At 38.8% G+C, this 21,216-nt stretch overlaps 1 protein-coding gene across 4 annotated transcripts; it reads right to left on the bottom strand.

The window, feature by feature from the left end:
* Nucleotides 1-1,289: 1,289 nt before the first annotated feature.
* brd4 (bromodomain containing 4) lies at nt 1,290-20,524 on the bottom strand. Of its 4 annotated transcripts, none has more exons than XM_055035017.1 (19): nt 19,575-20,524; nt 12,884-13,265; nt 11,982-12,119; nt 11,763-11,898; nt 11,332-11,672; nt 10,808-11,191; nt 10,584-10,712; nt 10,210-10,440; nt 9,889-10,115; nt 8,755-9,086; nt 8,580-8,675; nt 8,020-8,406; nt 6,400-7,203; nt 6,201-6,307; nt 5,959-6,109; nt 5,735-5,859; nt 5,437-5,639; nt 3,889-4,156; nt 1,290-3,791 (listed from the first exon to the last, which is right to left on the bottom strand). In XM_055035017.1, the coding sequence occupies exons 1-19, from the start codon at nt 19,670-19,672 to the stop codon at nt 3,723-3,725; spliced, it is 4,608 nt and encodes a 1,535-aa protein (XP_054890992.1). In that variant the 5' UTR covers nt 19,673-20,524; the 3' UTR covers nt 1,290-3,722. The 4 variants fall into 4 exon arrangements, with proteins under 4 accessions (XP_054890992.1, XP_054890990.1, XP_054890991.1 ...); XM_055035015.1 differs by having other exon boundaries at nt 5,729-5,859; nt 19,575-20,523; XM_055035016.1 differs by having other exon boundaries at nt 5,729-5,859; nt 11,766-11,898; nt 19,575-20,523.
* Between the last annotated feature and the right edge of the window lie 692 nt (nt 20,525-21,216).

The following is a 21,216-nucleotide window of genomic DNA, read 5'->3' as shown; positions in this document are numbered from 1 at the left end:
TTAGTCTTATTTTACCTTTGCGGTATCTTTGCGACGGAAGCAAGTAACCACACAAGCAGCTACAGAATGAATATACTGTTTTTAAGTAGTTTCTGTGATAAGAATATGTCGCATTTTGATTTCAGCTTGTGTTACAGCGTTTTAAATTCAAATAGACACTCAAAAGCAAGTCAGCAACCGAGTCACTTCAGATAAATGCTTGGGTAAAACAAAGGTTATTCAAAAACTGGAAACACAGACCCTGGTCGTTGGTGGTGTAGTGTATCAATGTGACCACAAGAGGGCAACGTAGTGGCAGTTCAGTGTAAAGTCAGAGTCAACCTCGCTGCAGACTCACTTCTGGTAACTACTTGTAAAATAAGACAACCAATAAAATCCTAATCTTGCTACTTTAATTTTTATGTTTAGCTTTCAAAATAACGTTATTCTTTATGTGCATAAAAGTAAAATACGAGTTATTGTGTCTAATGCTAATTTATTTTGTATGACAATCGAAAATTAACACTTAAAATTGTTTGCAAGCAACCATCGCTAAATCAGTAAGTGAGAAATATGGGCAAAATACTTTTGGTGTAGTTTCCGATAATGGCCACTAGATGTCAGCATTTGAAAGTCATTTTCAAACGTAAAGCGTATGGGAATTACTATACAGTACTATTTCCGGTACGTACCGTCAAAATAAAATAAGCTCACGAAACTTATTTGGTTATTAACTTGCTGAAAACGCCGCCATTATGGTCGTTAATAAAATAGCCTTGCCTGCAGAAGAAACTGGATGTTTAGTAAATTATGCTTTACTCAGACTTTATAAAATAAGCCATTCTTTACATAACTGTATATTTGTAAAACAAATGCAATAAATAAATAAATCAGAAAAAAGAGGTACAAGTTGCAGAGATATGATCAGTTTTCAGATCATTGTTTTTAAATGACAATGATCTGAAAACTGAGTGTCTGCTTATGAGATAAATATGAGAAACTAATACAAAGTAGTGAAAGACTCAAACGAAGAGGAAATGAGGTGCAGTTGACTTTTTTGTGACAAAATTATAAAAAATGTGGATTAATACATTGCGGAATAATTGTTAAGCACAGCATAATCCTGCAACGTTTCACCAAAAAGATGATTTTTTTTCAATGACAAAATATGATGTATTGCGTATTAATTTGACAAAATGCTGCTTTTTGGCTTAAACTTATTTGTAGAAAGAGCCAACTTACAATTGACCAGCTCTACAGCTGAGAAGCAACATCTCTCTTCACCTACAAATCAAGAGTGAGTCGCAACATTAAAACAGACACTTTCTCCGTTTTATTTTCTATAAAACAGATGAGTTTATTCAATGATCATTACATACGTATTCAGAGACCTCAAGAGACCACTCACATACCAAAACAAAACTGAGGAAAATGTTATAATAACCCCCCAAAACAGAACAAATGCAACACAAAAATAAGATACCTGAATAAAGCAAATTCTGGGCTGAGCTGCATTTCAGCACATTCTCTGTAGAACTCATGGCACATTATGTCCAACAGTTATCATGGAAAACAAAAGGATAAAATGGAATGAAAGTATTTTTCTTAACACTTTTGAAACAGGTCTAATAATAACATTATATATTCATACATGGTGGCCTTGAAATAAAAATTTAAAAAAAGAAGTGAATTAAGCACTAAACCTTTTCAGCTCATCTTTTTAGTCTTCATCAACAGAACGTTTATCTACATATCTGGGAACATGCCTCTCTGCATCACACAGTGGGGGAAAAAAAAAAAAAAAACCTCACACATTCACGCAGTCGCCCAAATTTACACAATCAAACTTACAGACCAGACTGAAAAAGCTAATGTGGAAACGCTGAAACACATCGAGCTAAAATCTGCCGAGAGAACAAAATGAGAAAGTAGTTGTCAGATGTTTACACTTAAAAGATGCCCAGCTAAAACTAAATTTTAAAACCAGAATATTGACAACGGGTAAAATATAAAATGCTGTCTTTACCTTTTTTTTTCTCTCTTTTTTTTTTTAAAACACAAACTCTCCAAAAAAATCTCCCTCCCGTTTTAAATATTAAACCTCCCACTCCTGATGTGCCACTTTCTAAGTCCCCTCAAAGTGTAATATAAGCCAACAAAAATTGCAATACAATACAGGCACTGGAGAAAAGAAAATACACTTTAAGAGACAAATAGAGAGGACAACATATGTTCAGGTTTTAGCCCAGCTCCAAAATGTCTCCAGGAACAGAATTAGAACTTACATCCACTATTATCAAACAAGAACAAAGATAGAAATCCAAACCATTTTCAACTCTTTTTTTTCTTGTTTTGACATTTCTGGTTGATGTTTTTTTTTTTCTTTTTTTAAACGCTGTTAAGAGTGCCTGTTGTGAATTGGAAGATGATTGAAAGCGGGAGCTTTGTCTGGTCCCATTAACTGTGTTTTACTAACTTGTTTTAACTGTTAGCTACAAAAGATGAAGTCGTTTCTTCTTCCTTAATTGAATCTTTCTAATGTTAAGCACTGATTTTAGTCACAACAGAATCCTCAAAGGCAACACAAGAGGCTTATCCAATCCAGTAGTGACTGTTGTGAACAGCCGAACATTAATATCTGATAGTGAAACAAATATAACGACACTTGCAGTGAAACCCAACTAAAGCTCAGAAACAACTGGCTCTTTAACTCTTCTGGTAGCTAGTTTTTGAAATTTTTAAATGACAAATACAAGATGAAAACTGATCTTTTCTTTGATAAATACTCACTGGAGCTATGATAATGCATATATTCAGTTTTTTGCCCGCTATCTATCTATAATGCTTAAGAGAAGTTATTTAGCATAAAAGATATTGAGTTGTTTGGCATAGGTGGTGGAGTGTGTTGGTGCAAGGAGAACTGAGGTGGAAAAGCAGACAGATCCAAAATAAACAGTTTTTGAAGTATAAGAAAATATTTTTTTACAGTAGATCCTAGATGATGAAAAAAAAAAAAGTCTGCACAGCTTCTGGTTTTTGTCTGTAAGTGATATTGGTTTGTCCATGTGTGCAGGCCATACAACATACTTATCTATTTAGGAAAGAGATGTAAGGCAAACTGTACCTTCTCTGCTGAGAAATATACATGATTTACAGTATGGAAGTTGCTCCCACCCTTCCCCACCAAATATAAAAAAAAAAAAAAAAAAAAAAAGAAAAAAAAACAGTTCACTAATGACAAAATGAACAACAAAAAAGACACATTTCTTCACGATTTTAGACATCTGGCAGTTTCAAAATACTTCTGCGCAGTCTGTCAGTAATTCAGAGCATTTTCATCATCTCCAGGATCGGGATGTCTTTACTCCTGCAGTATTGTTGTGCCAACACACAGTGAGAGAATCAAGTCTGACAAAGGCAACTGTGCCAAAAAACACAAAGGGGGTCCTTTTTTTTCTCTGCAACTAGAGATCAGGCAAGCAATGCTGGATTCCAAGAAAATGACATCCAAAACAATAAGAGTCCCCTCCATGTGTGCAGCCAATTGGGCCAAAGTGAGCCGTAACCACTTGTCCAGCCAGCGTTTGTTTTCAGTCTCGACAGGGCTGGCTGTGTATGCATAAAGTCTGTGGAGCGGTCTGCGCTGCATTGTTGCCATGATTTCATTCAAGAGGATGCTTGCGGCATTCATTCGCTTTTTTACTTCTTCTTCTTTTGCAGTTCATTCTGCTGTCCTCTTTTTCTCAAAACAAGTTCTCCTCAAAGATAGCCATTAAGTCACTTTGAAAATTCATATCAATAGTTGCTGCCATCTGTAGAAAGGAAAGAAGATTTCAAATCATTTCAAATCAGCATTATTTTTTTTTTTCTTTCGCATGGGATGTAGAGAGTAAACAAGCGTTGGCTTACCACCTCCCTCCTCCGCCTCTCCTGTTCCCTTCGGCGCGCGAGTTCCCTCTGTTGATCGAGCGAGTTCTGTGTGGAGGGCTGAGGCGGAGTAGCGGGTTGAGGAGACTGCTGGATGGCAGCCGGCTGGGATTCCTGCTGCACCTGCACCTGCTGCGGTTGCGGTTGTTGCTGAGAAGGGGCTTGGATGTGCTGCGGCTCGAGGCGGCCTCGAGACTCCTCATGCACTCTTCTGGGAGGAGGCTCGATGACGTCCTCTTCATCCCGCCCTCTGTAAGGCGTTCAAACAAGGAATTTGCAATCAACAGATGCATAAAAGATGAAGAACTGGTGCCCTTAAACGCACATCTTGTGTGAAGTTTCATGTCTTGTGGGGGGAAAAAAAACTGATCCACATCTTTTAAAAGAAGTTTTTTTTAAGCTTTTTAAATAATAATAATAATAATAAATATTGAAGCACAAATATTAGTGTTGCTGCATCAAAGCAGAATGTCTACAATAATACCACAGCATCAGAATAAACATTTATTTTCCTCTAGAAGTCTGGATCATTTGTGTCATTTTAGATCATAAGATAAAGATAAATTCAATCTCACAAAAAAATTTCCTTCACATGAACATTTTTAATAAGCTGTCAGTAGATTTTTTATTGTTTTAAGTAATAAAGTATCATAAATCTCCTCTAAAACATTTCAACAGCAACTTTTGTGTGCAATAACAATCTTGCTGATCGTAAATAAGAAATGTTCAGTTTTAGGGTGTTTGCACACCTGATGGTCCTGTTGTCTCCAGGACCAAAATTGCAACATTTGTTACGTCTTCGATTGGTACAGTTCACCTCCACAATGCCACGTGTCAAACAAACTAAACCCTTTGAAAAATGTGTTCACCTCCTCGCCTGTGGTGGCGTTGTACCAGGAACCACTGAAGGAAACTACATGAAAACCTCTGATTTCCTTCTTCACAGAGTGAAATGGCGTCACATGAAATGCTAGCGGTTATAGGATTTCTCTTTTGTTTTTCTGTAAAAGTCCATGAGCCATTTCTCTAGACATGCATATTTGTTTTGGTTCCATTTTCCCAGAATGCTCTGTGCTATAGTCTCCTTAAAGCTTTTGGAACGGTCTTTGGTTCACATATGCATTTGAACCGCGCCAGAGTCCACTTTAACCTAGTCGACATTTGGTGTTTATGTGAACCTGAGTTTGCTTTATTTTAGTCTGTATCAGAGTTTGATTGCACATTCACACTTCCCCAAATGAATCAAACTTTTTAGGCATTAAAACGGACTTTACAGGGTTGGTGTGTATTTCTACGAGAGCTGCTGCTAAGAAGAAAATCAAAGTTATGTCACTTCAATATATAAGGAGGCACTACTTATAGCAATATTTCAAAATTGAAGAGTTTGTTCTCTTATTAAAGTTGCTGGTCTTTATGGGCTCAATCTGTTTTGCTATTTTATAAACTTTTTGAGCGTAATTTACAGATTAGTATCCACATCCACCCAGCAGGTGATTGCAGCTATCTGCCTTGCGTGTGTTTTTGTTTTACCGTTGTTTGTCCTGCTCTTTACGTAGCCGGTCTTTCTCCGCCTCTGCCTGGGCCTTCAGGGCCTTCTCCCTCTCCTCTTTCTCCCGGGCCGCACGGCGGAACTGCTCGAAGCTGTCACTCGATGACTTCACAGCAGATTGTGTTGTAGACGTTGACTTTTGTGCCAGGCTTGCCCATGAGCCCATGTTTTTGAATTTCACATCCTGAGAACGTAAACATGGAAATTTATTAGCAGTGCTGCTCAAGACAAATATTCAGATTTACAAGTCCAGAAATGGATCCTCTTACCCACCTGTACCTTTTTGGGAGCTACAGGGGTCTTGGGCTCCTGCTTGAATTTCTCCTTTTCCTGCAGGGTGGGAGGTGGCCCGCTGGGCTCAGAGGAACGAATGACGGGCCGTGAACTATCCACAGATTTTAAATCTGCCCAAAACATTCAGACAAGCTTTGTCAGCATCTCAGGCCGTGCATTATTTCAAGTATTTTTCATACAGAGTAAAATAAAAAGTGTGGAGTTCTCACTTTGTTGACTCTGGCCGGTCTGACTGGGCTTGATTTCTGGATGTTTGTGATGCTCTGCTCTCATCGCAGAGTTAAACTGCTCTCCTCTCATCACTGGTGACGGAGGAAGTTTTTCTTCTTTAACCACAACTTGGCTTCCAGAGGCCCTCTGCTGCATGACCAAAGAATGCTTCAAGGTCAGTGCTCCTGGCGTTTGCACCCATTTATAGAAAGATTTTGTCTGGTCTCTGTAAACGTCTTACCTTTTTGGGTTGCATGTTGTGAGGTGGGGATGGGTGAGAGACGGGAGGAAACTGGGGGATTTGTGGGGAATGCATCATGAGAGGAGATGGATTATCTCTTATGTGGCCTGTCAAGGAAGCAACAGATGAGATAACCAAGCAGTTTTGGCATTTAGAAACAGCTAATAATGGTTTTTTTGCATCGTTTTCTCACACCTACCAGTATTGTATGGGTCAGGTTTGGATGGCCGAGGGGAAGGCTGCTCCTGCTGCTGGATGATTTGCTGTGCTTTGTTGGAAGGCATTGAGATGTTGTGTTGCGACGCCTGGGACTGACCAGCAAGTCCTGGACCCTGCTGGTAGTTCAGTTGATGCTGCTGCGCTTGCTGCTGTTGGTGTTGCGCGTTTTGCAGGTGGCGGGCCTGGTGTAGGGTAATCTGAGGGGGTGGAGCCTGATGTGATGCAGTGGGCTGGGCTTGAGAGGGAACAGAAAGCTGTGGAGGAGGCAGGGAAGTCTGTGTGGAGAGCTGTGACTGTCCCTGCATAGTCGCTGTCTGCAGGAGAGAAGTCTGTCCCAGCTGCTGCAGCTGCTGCAGCTGCTGCGGCGGCGGCTGCTGCTGCTGCCGAACCGGCGCCTGGTGCGACTGCATGGACTGCTGCGGCTGACGGGCTGGCTGGAACTGCTGTAGGAATAACTGCACTTGGTTCATAGGTGTAGTTGACCCCGGCTCTTCGTCGTCTTCCAGCAGCATCTGGGGAGGCTGGGAAGATAGCAAACCTTGAGGGGTGAGAGTGGGGGGTGACATGGGCCTTTGGTGCAGGGGTTGGTGAGTGTGGAGGATCTGAGGGGCGAGCTGATGCTGTGGTGGGGGGGCCGGCTGAAGCTGCGGCTGCTGCTGTAGAGCTGGCTGCTGCTGCTGAGGTGGGGCTGGCTGCTGCTGTTGCTGCTGGGGCGGTTTTGGGTGAAGAGGCGCTGCTTTGTGACTCGGCCGTGACGGCTGCTGAGGCATCGAACTGTGTAGAGCTGGGGTTGAACAAAAGATTCATATAGTTTAACAAGAAGCCCAAAAAAAAAACTGAATCAATTGTTCAAACATCACAGTAAATCAGTTATCCATGAAAAATTCACTTTAATGCGATTCTGATTTAAGATTATGCTTATCAAAGTGTTTTTAATGTTTTTGTTTCTATCGTCACATTTTACTAATTATTAAAACAATTTTAATATCAGTCAAAGATAACCTGGGTAAATACAAAAAAGTGTTGTCAAATCATGTTTTCATTCGTCAGGGAAAAATAAAATATCCAAATAAACCTGGTTCTCTGAAAAGGTTATTGCCTCCCTTTTTGAAGTCATAAATTAATTGCAATAAAATTACATTTTTCAGAAAGAAAGCCAATAATAATCATGGAAAAGTTTGAAAGGTCTGAAAAGGGTTACAAACTTTGGCCAGCAAACTAAACTGAGGCAAAACTGGAGAGAACATGTAGGAATGGAAGAGACCGATCAACCAAAGTTACTCCAAGAGCAACCAAGACCAAAAACAACCCAGAGCAACATCTAAGGCTGGAGCTTCATATTCACAGATGCAAAAAAATTAAACATACAAAGAAAAGAACACTGTAGCCATGGTGAAACAAGGAATTGACAGTTAAAGAAATAATTTGATTGCCTCAATGATATTTAAAACATTGACATACATATTCATCTTCACTATTTATCCAGGAATGCACTGCACATATATTCTTATGGGAATAAGAGAAATGCTGGAGATGGCACTCTCACACTTGTAATAACAAAAAAAAAAATAAAAATAAAGATTTAAATTCAAGTACCTACATGCATTCTCACCTGGAGAAGGGAGGACCGGATGCTGGTTGAGGAATGGGTGCGTTTCAGGGGACACTGATCCAGCAGAATGAGCATTTATATGCGGAGGTGGAGGGGAAGAGTTGCCAGTGTGGTGGGGCATATGCATGATTGGCTGGCTGAACGGAGGCAGAGGCTCGTAGCTTTCTAGCAAGTGGGACGACTCCAGAGCAGCAACCGGGGGAGGAGGCATAAAGCCTGCAGGAGACGGTTGGTGCTGCTGCTGCTTCATCTGACTGCTGGCCTGAGAGACAACAGCTTGGGACTGAAACCCAGTCTGAGCAGTCTGGACATGGGGATGCATCTTCTTCCCCTCTTTCACAGATTGATTCTTCTTTTTCGGCTGTTTTATCATTCCTGGGGGGAAAAAAGAAGTTTAATCTCTTTTTCTGTTTGATCTGTTTTAGTACCGTGCAGGACTTTGGTTAAACACACATTATTTTAAACGTGCTTAGTGGAAAAAAACAGGGATTTTCTACAGAAAGGTGTGGTATCGTGGGAACTTGAAAAGGCAATTGAGCAGAACCCACCTGATCCCTCAGCTTCACTGTCTGAGCTTGAGCCGCTGCTTTCAGAAGAAGATATTGTCTTTTTGGAGGGAGCCACAGACTCAACGGTTTTCTCAGCTACAAAAAACAACTTTGTGTTAATTACTTTTGTGGATGCAACACCAAAATATAAATCTATTCACACACAGCATCTTACGTGGAACCCGTTTCTTTTTCTTGAGGCAGGATGACACATATCTCTCCAGTTCACGTAGAGTTGAAGGCTTCAGTGTCTCAAAGTCAATCTCAATCTCATCAGGATTGGAGTTTTTGAGTGAGGGTTCCCTCGACTGAATGATATGTACTACACGGCCAAGCTTGTCACCAGGAAGCTTGTTAATGTCCAGGCTTAGCTGCCTCTTCTCTTCGTAAGTCATGGGCTTGCATTTCTCCCCTGGGACCGGTGGTCCAGTTGTTCCAAGATCGTCCTCCAGATTGGGAACATGCTGCAGACTGGATGGGTGACTATTTTTCAATACCTCCTTTTTGCTATGGGGGAAACAAAAAATACGAGTTGTACTTTTCACTAACCGAAAAGTGCTTATATATATATATATATTTTGCTGTTAAAAACAAGCAATGCTTGTTTACTATGTTAAAAACATAAGAAAATGCTGTATAAATTCACACCGATGCATCAAGAGGTAGTGTTGGACAAACTGAAATTTTGTATAAAACATGACGAAGCACCGTGACCTAAGCTGCTTGAAGGACCATCCAGGTAATTCATACACAGAAAACAGTAAGTTGAATAAAATACAATCAGCATCAGTATGTTTTGAGTTTTAATGTGGGTCTACAATGCATAAATATACAGCTCTGGAAAAAAAAATTTGTGTCCACTGCATTGAACCCATTGAAAACGTCATGGTTATTCCACTAAATATTGATTTCTGAATCATAACTCATAACACTGATGAGTTAAAATATTAGATTTATTCTAAATGAATATGAACTTGTTTTATTTGCATTATTTAAGGTCTGAAAGCTCTGCATCTTTGTTGTTATTTTGACCATTTCTGCAAATTAATACTAAAGTTTTGCTTGGAATTTCGGAAACTTGTTTTCAGTAGTTCATAGAATAAAAGAACAATGTTAACTTTACTCAAACATACCTATAAAAAGTAAAATCAGAGAAACGGATCATTTTAAGTGGTCTCCTAATTTTTTCCAGAACTGTATATATAAGATAATAATAAAAACATGATGAGATTTATGAGAGAAGGCAAGAGAAGAAAGAAAAATCAAAGTGGACAAAAGTGATTTTGGTCTTAAAAATTGATAAACCTACCTGGGTTTCTTCTTAGTAACCACATCTTTGTTATTGTTTGTGGTCTTAGTTTTCTTGGGCAACTGTGGAACAGGTGGGGGGTCCTGGATCTCGTCTACATGGCTTGGAATGCTGCCTTTCTTCTTATGCTTATCTTTTTTCTTCTCTTTCTTCTCCTTCTCTTTTCTCTTTGGTTTGCTGGGTTGTGGTTGCGACAGGGCAGCCAGCTGCTCGTGGACAGCCTTCAGCTGTTTGTGGAAAAATGGAAACATTTTTAAACAAAGTTTTACAAGAGCTGAGTAAAAGCTCTGCCTTTGTCTGGAGTTTCCTTTGATCACTGACCTGCTCCTGGAGCTCTGCTAACCGCTGAGCTCTTTCCTCTTCAGAGTCATCAGTGGAAGACTCAGACTCAGAGGATGAGTCACTGGAGCTGTCTGAAGATGTGTGAACATGTGCCAAATGGGGTTGAGGCTTCACCGGGGCAGGATGGTGAAGTGTAGGAGTTTGGGCAGAAACCACTGGCTTGCTCTCAGGTTCATCTGGCATCTTGGCAAAGCGCATCTCAAACACGTCCTACAAAGTCAAATGAATCATATAGAAAATAACCAAGGAGCTTGCATACTAAAAAAAAAACAACAGAAATGATCAAATGAATCAAGAATGTGTTAAAATTATATCATTCCTCCATTCGACAAACACTGATGACCTTTATGTACCTGCAGCTTTCGTGCCATGGATACTACTTCGTGGTCTGGTGGGTTATATTTGTAGCAGTTGGAAAACATTAACCTTACATCAGCAGCAAACTCTTGGGGATCTCTGTATTGCTTTGTTTCCAATTTGGCCTAGAAAATGTATCAAGGATTTTACTTGGCATGTCACAAAATGCACTCTTCAGATTTTGAGGATTTTCTTTTTTATAGTCATGCATTTAACAAACCTTGATAGTGCTGAGGTCCATTGGATGCTTGATGATGTCGTGATAGTCATGTAGTCCCAGTGCATCCACATCAACGGGTTTATAAAACGGCCAGGCGTAAGCAGCGTGTTTCTTGGATAGCATATCCCTAACCAGACCAGCGCAGTAACCTAGCTGATCCTGTGGTTTGGGGCTAAGACCTCCACTTGGTCCACTAAGACCGGTTACCATGCCTATGTGATGCTGAGAGTCCGGAGCTTCCTTCTTTAACAGTTTCGGTGGACGGCTACTCTCTCTTCTGGGTAACGTCTTCCCAGATTTAGATTCTGCAGGTGAAGACTCACTCAGCTGGTCATTTGCTGTTGGTGTTGTAGTGTCCGCTTTCCTTTTTTGGCTCTTTTTTTGCTGATGTGGAAAAACAAAAAAAGAGAGAGAAAATCAAATACTTACTTCAAAACCAAATATTTATAGCACTCTCGAAACAAACATTTGTCACGAATGTGCTAAGCAAAGCAAATGTATTTCTCTTCATTCATCAAACTTACTTTGGTCATAGTTATAGGGCTCGGCAGCACAGGGGCAGTGTTCTGAATCGGTACTGGGGGAAGAGAGGTCTGAGTGGGGAGAGGCACAGAAGTCATGATGGGGACTTGAGGAACACAGTCTGGCTGAACCATGGTGTATGGCGCTCCGAGCTGTGGTGCAAGGCTGGGTAACGTCTGGGGCACAAGGGAGGGCAGAGCCTGGATTGAAGGATGTGGAGGTAGCACAGATGGGGCCTGCATTGGTCCTAGAGACTGAGGAGCTGGTGGAAGGTTTGACAGGCCACGCGTATGCGGAGTCGGGGATGACGAATCAATGATGGTGCCTGGTTTCAAGTTTAAACCTGGGTGACAGAACAAGGCACTTGAATTGTTATTCTGTTTCTTAGAAGATTGCGCAATAGGAACAAGGTATAAGCAAGCAAATCACATACCACCTTCTCTCCGGCCTCGGCCACGCCCCTTTCCTGTCATGACCGTGATCTCTATTTCTTCTTGAGGCATCTCTGCAACTTTTTGAAGGAAAGCCTTCTCTAGCGCTTCAGCCATTAAAACTATGTCATCGCCAGGCTGTTGAACAGGAAAAACATCCTCAGCAAAAGTGGAAAGACGTCAGAAATATTTGTATTGGCTCTTGTGTGCAACTCTGTTACCTTGTTGTATATATAACAGTTGGTAAACATCGTGTTGAAGTCCTGAATACATTCTTGGGCATTCCAGTAGTAGTTATTCTCAAGTCTTTTTTTGATTGTTCCCATGTCCATAGGTGTTTTAATTATGGAGTAGTAATCCTAGAAAACATTTTGAAAAATGTTAGAACAACAATTTCTTGAGGTGCAACATTATGTAATTGATATGCTAAGGCTATTATAACATTTCCACCAAAACTTGTAGGACCTACATGTTACAAACTAAATTGATTTAATTTAGAATTAATTTACAAATTACTGATTCAACTTATTTTGAATTTTTACACCTGATCTAGGGGTGTATATATAAGTTATTTCAACATAAATTTCCCAAACAAAGCGCTGACCAAAACCAGTCCTGAACTCGGTAACACTAAGCAGCATTAGAATTTTCTATATTTATGAGTGAAGATGATTAGCTCATGACCAGATTCATCCTGAAAGGTGATGGTAACCTCTGAAATAAACAAATGACACATTGCATAATCAACAAACATGGTTTGAATTGGATATGAACCTAACCTGTTTGTCTTTTTAAATGCCTTGAGATTACTTGCTGTGAATTGGGATCATATTCCTTTAAAGTCTTAAGGAAGATTAACATTTCAAATAATAGTATTTTATATTAGTAATTATATAATTTTACTACACAGATGTTCTTTAATTGGATGATAAAAGCACTAGCTAATTCTCTTAAGTTGCACGAATAAAATGCATTTTTTCTGACATAAATCTTGCTAATAATCCCCTACTGGAAAATTTTAAGCAACCTGATGATGAAGATATAAGGTACTTAAAGATGCGCTTTAACAGCTGTGTCTGCACTCGTTATGGTTACAGAACAAAAAGGGGCAGGTTGTACTCACAGGCAGGTTAAGTTTAATGGCATCCACTGGTGAATGAAAAGGCCAGGCATACTGGTGCTTCCATAGGGATTTTACCACAACTTTTAGTAGGTACTGCAGCTGGTTGGTCTGACGCTTCGGCCTGTTAGGACTGAAGAACTCTGGGGGTGGGGGATTGCCCGTTTGCTGAGCCTGCCCCTGGCTGCTGCCCGACATCTGCGCAGTATCCAGGCCGTCTCCCATTCTGACAGGGTTAGGCGTGGGCTCAGGTCCCAGAACGGGAGCTGGAGCGAGAGTAGGGGCAGGGGTAGTGGAGCTGGCAGAACACCAGTTCAGTCTTGGCCCCGGCACAGACTCCACTGACAGAGTACCACTGATCCCATTGCACTCCTCACTGGAATCTCTGGAAAAAAATAAAGCATTGAACTGTCATTAATATGTTACAGCCATCAAAATACTCAAAGATATAGCACAGACTTCAGTAAATATTTTTTTCCTAACGTAAACAAAGAACAACTGATACAATTGAAACAAAGAGGTTTTACACTGCCAGCAACAGCGTTATAAGAGACAGTCAATAACAGATTTGTACCTAAAGGTCTGTCAAATATACAGGCCACAACTCTTGCCTAAAACTTTGATTAATTCAGTAAAGTGAGTAAAGCAAAATTTTTTATTATTTTATCCAAGTAAAAGCTCAGTTAACTTTTCACTAAAAACCAAATTGATAAAAATAAGAACAGATAAATTCCTGTTTTCACCAAAAGTCTTTAGCACAACTTGATGAAATTATAGATATCAGGAAATTTGGATCAATACAAACACTGGCTATCATCTTTAAGAAACTGTCTTTGTTCCTGTTATCTTGGGAAGCACTGATGAGCTGCTTTACGACTTGTTGGTCTTTTTCTCTTCCCCCCCCCAACTGAACCAGCCCACAACCTGCATTGTGTGGTTAATTAATAAAAACCAGAAAATCTCTACAGGTCATTTTTCTTGATCTTCAACACTGTGCACATTTAGTTAAATGGCAACTTTCAATCAGCTTATCAGGTTGGTGTCACACACATGTACACACCAACCTGATATGTGGGTGTGTACATGTGTGTGAGTGGGTTGAAACCACAGAGCACATAAGATGTAATGGTAAGATGGGATTACAGAACAAATGTGGCTTACGGATATGACACAAAGTTAAGAAAGCCGCATCAACAAGCAACTGCAATCAAATCAGTGCAAGCAAATTTAATTAAAATCTCAAATTTGAATTGTAGTTATCAAGAAATTCCCTTCACTTGACCAATTAATAAGATAAATCAAATATGTACATTCAAACTACAACAGCTAACCCACTGGCAAAGTGTAACAACACAACTAAAACTGATCAGTGAAGAGGTTCACTTCCACATGTTTCCAGTCTTATGTTTTTCTCAAACCTAAAAAAAAGCTGTTGACCTTTGACCGGGCCATAGATCACTATTGAATACTGTGGAATGTTTTCTGAGGAGACAGGAAGGTGGCTTGGGTATTAGGGTGGGGGTGAAGACCTCACACTGGGAAATCTGGTTTTACGTGTCTTCAGAATACATGCCTAACTTGAAAGGAGGCAAAGACTGTCATCTGTAAAAACAAACCATTAATTGACCATGTAAAGATATAAGGTTTAAATTTAGGCAAAACTGTAGATCTGCAGATTTCACTAGAAGTCAGCACTAAGAATCACAATGATGGCCTGTGTTTTATCTAAAAGCAGAAATATAAATAATTAATTGGGCCATGGTAACAATACACCACTCTGCTTATTCACGCTGATATCCACACTTTTTGTCAGTTAACAAGCTATTGATTTTACTGAGGCTTTCAGTCCTTGCTTTATTTGCACTGGAATATATTTTTGGTCTATAGAATAGAGACCAAAAGTGAAACTCAAAATTAGCTATCTTTTTCTCAGAAAAACAGCAGAAATGCAGAATATATCTGCAACAACATTAGTATTGGCTAATGTTAGTAATTTTTTCACATACTGGTATTGGTCCAATAACTAAAACTGGACTGATTTTAACAAACAACATTTAGTTAAATTAAATCTAAATCTCTAACAATTCAATTAGTGATACAGTGCAGGATTGCAGGGAATTAAACTAAGGCAGAGAAACGTCATCAATTGTGTGGTTGTTTTTTTTCACTGTGCCTAAAGGGTAGGAAAATATATACAACATCAGTAAATATTATCAGTCAAAACAGCAAAAATATTGGATACTGCTAACAAACAAAATTTTAATATTGGTGCAGCCCTAAAAAGATATAATTTGGAAGATCAATGGCAGAAGTGTTCAAAATACACCATAAGATGTAGAGATAAGAATCCTAGGGCATTTCAAGTCAGAAGGCTAATGTGATCATAAACTGATTACTGATTTACCATGTTGGTCCCTAAGACACACATTTAAGTCTGCTCCACACTCAAACAATCTCTAAACTTCCGAAAAGAGCCAGATACTTACTTCAACAAATAACAGGGAAATAAATGTCGTAAAAACATAAGATAACAGAATACATAAAAAAATCTGCACCACCAGCTCTGAAAACAAAAATGGTTATGAACCTATAACAATCTGGAGTAATGAACAACCAACTTTATTTACAAGTAGACATTGAGCTGGAGGTCTTTTCTTTAATCTTTAACAGAAAAAAACTAATGAAAATCACAAAAGTCCTTTTTGGAGATCTGTATTTTCTTGCTAAATACATTAATAATTGATTATATTGATTGATAAAAGTAATAAAACAAATTGATATATCCTTCCTCTTTATAGGATTATTTGTTTATTTTAACCAGATCTGTGCTAAAAATTTGAACAACCACAAAACAGAAATGCAAAACATACACTTTTCATTAATGTGCACCTTTAAGGTTCTTTAAACGGCAAAAAAAAAAAAAAAAAAAAAAAAAAAAAAACTTGTCTGAGGTGAAACTGTGGTTTCTCTATCTCACAACTGTTTTAAAGTGCAAAATGTATGAAAAATCTCTGGTTCCTTTCTCTGACACAGAACTTCTAGACATTTTTTCTAGATGCATCAAGAGGGTTCAATGAATTTTAATATCTTTGAGCTTCTGCTTCTTAACCAAGATTATTTATGTGTCTCTAAAATCACATCAGACGTCTGCAGGTTACTACTGGGTATACAGGGGCATTTGGTTTGGACAGACTTTAGGCACTACTCAGGAATTAGTTCTTATTCAAAATAAATTATGACTCATGTTTTCTCTATGATCATTTCAAGGAATTTGTGGGCACATGCTGTTCTAAAACAAGGTTAACAGTTGGAAACAATATAATAAATAATAATGAGACATTGCCATTAATGAGTCTATTTTATGTTTTAAAGCAATGATATATAAATCATAGTTTCTCAAAATATGACCTTAGAGATGTAGCGCAAATCTGTAAATCTCTCCCAACTTTTTCCAAATGAGATACAACCTGTAAAATGCTATAAACACTCAGGGTTTCAAACACTACAACAAGAAAAAGCATAAAGCATAACCTGAACATGAATAAAACAAGAATCTAAGGGATAGGCACAGAATCAATGAGAAAGAAATGTGATGTTAGTCAAGCCAACTGATGACCATCTTTTTTATTCAAAACCATAAAAGGAAAGCGTGGTAAAAAAAAAAAAAAGAAAATGTATTATAAAGAAATAACTCATCTACATTATTACGAACTAGGGATGCAAACAGTGAATTAACTGTTGCTTAATGGTTTATTAGATTAAAATGGGCTGGCAATGACAGAAAAAAATAGTGGGTGACGGCATAAAGCAGAAAACATTTTAACATGATGGCAAAAGTCGTAGTGCCAATAAGCATGATTGAATTTGAGGGTTAATGTACTTCATGGAACAAAGTTTTAAAACTCCTTCAAAAACCACCGTAACCACCTGCTTAAAGGAGCTAAAATAAAAAGGTTCAGCATAGTATGAAAAATGATCCCTTATCAATCAAACGATTGATCTTATCGATCGACTAACAACTCTAGGTCAACTGAATCGATAACTTGCATCCCTATTACCAACTCATTATTTTTCACAAACAATTACACTTTGGCTTTATCTGACATTCAATACACAATGTACTAGAGACCTGGCCATGTCAAAAAATATGCAGTGGAACTCAAATAGACCGCTTTTATTTTTAGACGCAATGCCACTGGTGTGGTTAAAAAATTCATAGCTGCACTACAAAGAAGAAAAGAGCACAAGACGTTTATTAGGCAAACAGTTTTTTTCCCCCCAATATTATTTTGACCAGTCAAGGACACCTAATTTTTTGTTCTTTAAAATAATTTTCAAGAGGGCCTGGAGGAAAATAAGTGTTGCTCATGTTTTGACTAATACTCCAAAAAACTTAGGTTGGTGTACTGTTACTTAATATGAGTAATATATCATCAAATCAGAGCTGCACAGTGGCACAATTGGTAGCACTGTTGTCTTGCAAGAAGGTGCTGAGTCCAAGTCCCAGTCTGGGGTCTTTTTGCATGGAGTCCATGCGTAGGTTCTCTCTGGGCATTCTGGCTTCTTCCCACAGTCCAAAAACATGACTATTAGGTTAATTTGACTCTCTAAATTCTCCTTGCTTGTCCTGTTTGTCTCTATGTTGTCTTATGATGAACTGGTGACATGCCTGTCGCTATATCCCCTACCCGCTCTCACCCATTGACTGCTGGAGATAGGCACCAGCCCCCTAGATAATGAATTTAGGGCATCATCAAATCCACTAGTGATTGACATTGATTGATTTCCTATGTATCTGATGCTGATGGAGGACTGGCTGGTCAAAAAGATAAAAAAAATCTAATCCTAATCCAATCAGTGAATGCAGCACACAATGATTGCTACCAGGTCACACTGACAGTGATACTCTGCAGCAGAGGTTACTCTGGTGTTCAGAGTGGAGACCTCCCATTGTTATTCCCCTAAGCCTGTTAATCACCTATTTTAAGTAAATGGCTAAAGAGCTAAATAGACAGAACTTAAAGTGCTTTTCCAATCATCTAGACCACTCAAACCGATTTACACAAGAGTCACATTCAATGCGCACACATTTATACACCACTACGCAAATCAATAGGCAACTTGGGGTTAAGTACCTTGTCCGGGCACATCAACTTGTGACAGGAAGAAGTTGAAATCAACCATACAACTTTCCAATCACAAGGCAACTACTCTACCTACAGAGCCCAATTTGTCTCTATTATTAGAGCCTCCTCTGTTTATCCCTGCTTTTTGTAACCACCTCAGGGATACTCCAAGACAGGACAAGCAATTAGATTGACAATGGACTGCAAATGTTTATTGGTCCAGCCTTCATTAAATGAACAAAGGCCAGACCTTACAAGCTCCAAATAACAGCTCATCCACCACAGTGGACTGGCGGGCATGGCGTCTGCTGTTGAATATGGAGGAATGCAATCATTGGCAACGTCAGAAACAGACAAGTTAACTTTTGAAGCAGAATGACTGCGATTTTGCAGCCCTGCAAGCAAGCACATCCCTTGGAAGAACTGATACAAAATAAAGAAGCAAGAAACAGTGCAGGACTGGTCAGTGTTTTGTCAAAGCTATAGTTTTTCACTGGCTGATGTAAAACACCAGAACAACCTTACAGGAGTTTGCCTATGTGCAAGTTATTATCTGACTCCGCATTGCTTTTCAATAAAGTCTGTGTATATATTATTTGCCTGCATAACCTAAGTCCAAAGATTGCACATGTTGAAAAAATTAAGCACCACAATGTGAATAGATCTGTACATATAGCAAACTAATCAATTAATCGCAACGTTTTCAGTAAGTTTCAGTCAGCAAAAAATTTCTAGAGGACAAAGTGAAATATCAAGGTTTATTTGAGTAAGCCTTGATAAAATCCAGATGGAGGATGGAGATGTAACATCATTTTAAGCTTTATTTTAACATGTCGACACTGTTTATCTTTAAGACAAAACGAATATCTGGCTTTGTTTGAGCCCATCTAAACCACAACCTCAAGTTAGTGACCGGAAATTAGCCACAAAATATTTTTTTCGATGTGCCTTTACTAGTATGATTCCAAAAAAGTTCTGGTTGCAAATTGATACCTTTATGTCATGATCAGACTGCGCATGAATGCAATTATTTTCCTCTATGCCACGTTTCACACAAATATGATTTTATCTAACATTAGGTTTTTATTAAAGTTGCAAACTTAAAAGAAATTCCCCTTGTGATGGCTACAAGCATTAACTAAATGCGTCAATCCATGAGGTCACACACCAACTCAAATATGCAACCCATGAGTCATGAAACTAACAGGAAGAAACAAGAATCCTGCTCACTTTTTATAGTTAAACTTCCAGCTGTTTAGGATAAGCAAGTCGGGATATTTCTAATACTAATATGCACAAGGCCACGCTTTAAACCCACACCACCACCACCCAGGTTTTTAGCTTTTGGTTTAAAGTTTTTCCCAACACAACACTGTTGCTGATCTCAATTTGAAAATCTACTTCACATTGGACCAGTTTTTTTTAAATACATTAAAACAACCAAAAAAATACCCTGTACAAACTCTACATTTTATCTTCTCTTGTTATTCAATTGTTTGATTAGTAAATAAATGATGACTATTACATATCTTAAAGGTTTGTTGATGAGTGTTACCAAAAAACATTACCTTTTTACAGAGACTGAATGTGCAATTTTTTCCAGAAGGGCATCCAATTGTTGAAAATCCAGCAAATCATTCGACTTGGAGTGCATCTTGTAATCCATTTATCAATTCAACCAAACAGAAACAGAAACCAAAGAGGCCACAGATAAACTGGAAAGAAGTTACTTTTTCTGTTTGGTTATTCCAAAACCATTCATTCCTCTGGCTCAGTTATGTGTTCAAAAATCCCACAAGACATGGTGAGTAATCCTGAATGTAGACCAGGAAGAGTTTGAGAGTGGTTGTTCCAGGAAAGAAGCCAGTCTGGAAAGAGTATGTCCAGGCAGGAAGGAGAGGCTGTTGGAAACCTACAGCCAGCAGCAGGCTCTGTTAGCTGTGTGAACCGGTCCTCTCTCTACCCCATCCCCCTCTCAGCAGCACAACAGCCCAGTTGCCACAGGCTCTTCGCTCCATTGTGTGTCCTCTCTGGGGCCTCCCCAAAAAAGTGAAAACAAGCAACAAGCAAGAGGTGTACAAAGACGATAGGACCAGAAAGAGAGTTCTAATAAGATCCTGGGTTCGCACTTTATTCCTTTACCTCTTGTTCACCCTCTCTCGCACTGCTCGACCAGCATGCAGTTACTCAACAGTAAAAATGGCTCTACCGCTTCCTCATTCAGCAAGCCTCTGCCCACACAGCCCTCCCTCTCTCCTACGCTCTTGCTCATTCCACCCCTCCCCTCTGTCCCCATCAATAGCTTGAGTTTCTTCCTCTCTCTCATTCTGTGAGTTACACCTTCAACACCCCACCCCTTTCTAGTTTTTTCCTCTGGCCATTTCATTAGGCCCCACCCCCAGACACACTTCGCTTTAAATTATATTGTTTATAACTTCCACTTCCAAATTAAGGACGCCCTTTTCTGCACTCCAACCTTTCGATATCAGCCATTCATATTATGTTTGAGTATTTGCTAATGCAAAGTAACAATTTATAATAACTAGAGAAAACAAAGTTCAATCTGTAATAATCATTAGTGATGAGGTATGCTGTACAGTTATAGGTCCCAATTTCACATCTGCAAAATAATGTGCAACCAGATAGATTAATTTTTTAAAAGCACTTTGAACCACTGTGAAAAGTAGAAAAACAAAAAAACAAAACACAATTAAGACCTATGCTCTTTTATAGATTTTTTTATTTAAGAGAGCAATCAATGTCAGCTCTTACATTATTTTATATCCATTCTCAGCTCCTATATACAAGATTTGTAATTTCATTAGTTGTGTCATATTCGAGTCTATTACATTATTAATAGCTCCTGCTGACATAAAATATGTAGCATATGTTTTTCTTCCAACAATTAATATCACTTTTGGAGCAAACAAAAGGGTATACTATTTATTACACAAATCAAGTAGCCAATGCTTCAAATCAAACAGTGTTCCTGAGTGGCTTTGACCATTGATTGACATGTAAAAACGATGAAAAAAAAACACATTTTATTTTCCATTGATCAAAACTAAAATCATTTTTATTTAAGCACAAGGCAAACTGCACGTTCTCAGATACACGTTGCTTTTTATAAAAGCAATGTGGTAAGAACCCCCTTAAAAATGAGATGCTACATCTCAAGGGGTTGTCATTGAAGTAAATTAACAAAAATAT

The sequence above is a fragment of the Poeciliopsis prolifica genome, unplaced genomic scaffold (genome assembly GCF_027474105.1).
Source record: "Poeciliopsis prolifica strain line A6 unplaced genomic scaffold, Auburn_PproV2 SCAFFOLD010, whole genome shotgun sequence".
Lineage (NCBI taxonomy): Eukaryota > Metazoa > Chordata > Actinopteri > Cyprinodontiformes > Poeciliidae > Poeciliopsis > Poeciliopsis prolifica.
This window is presented reverse-complemented; position numbering and strand designations above follow the sequence as displayed.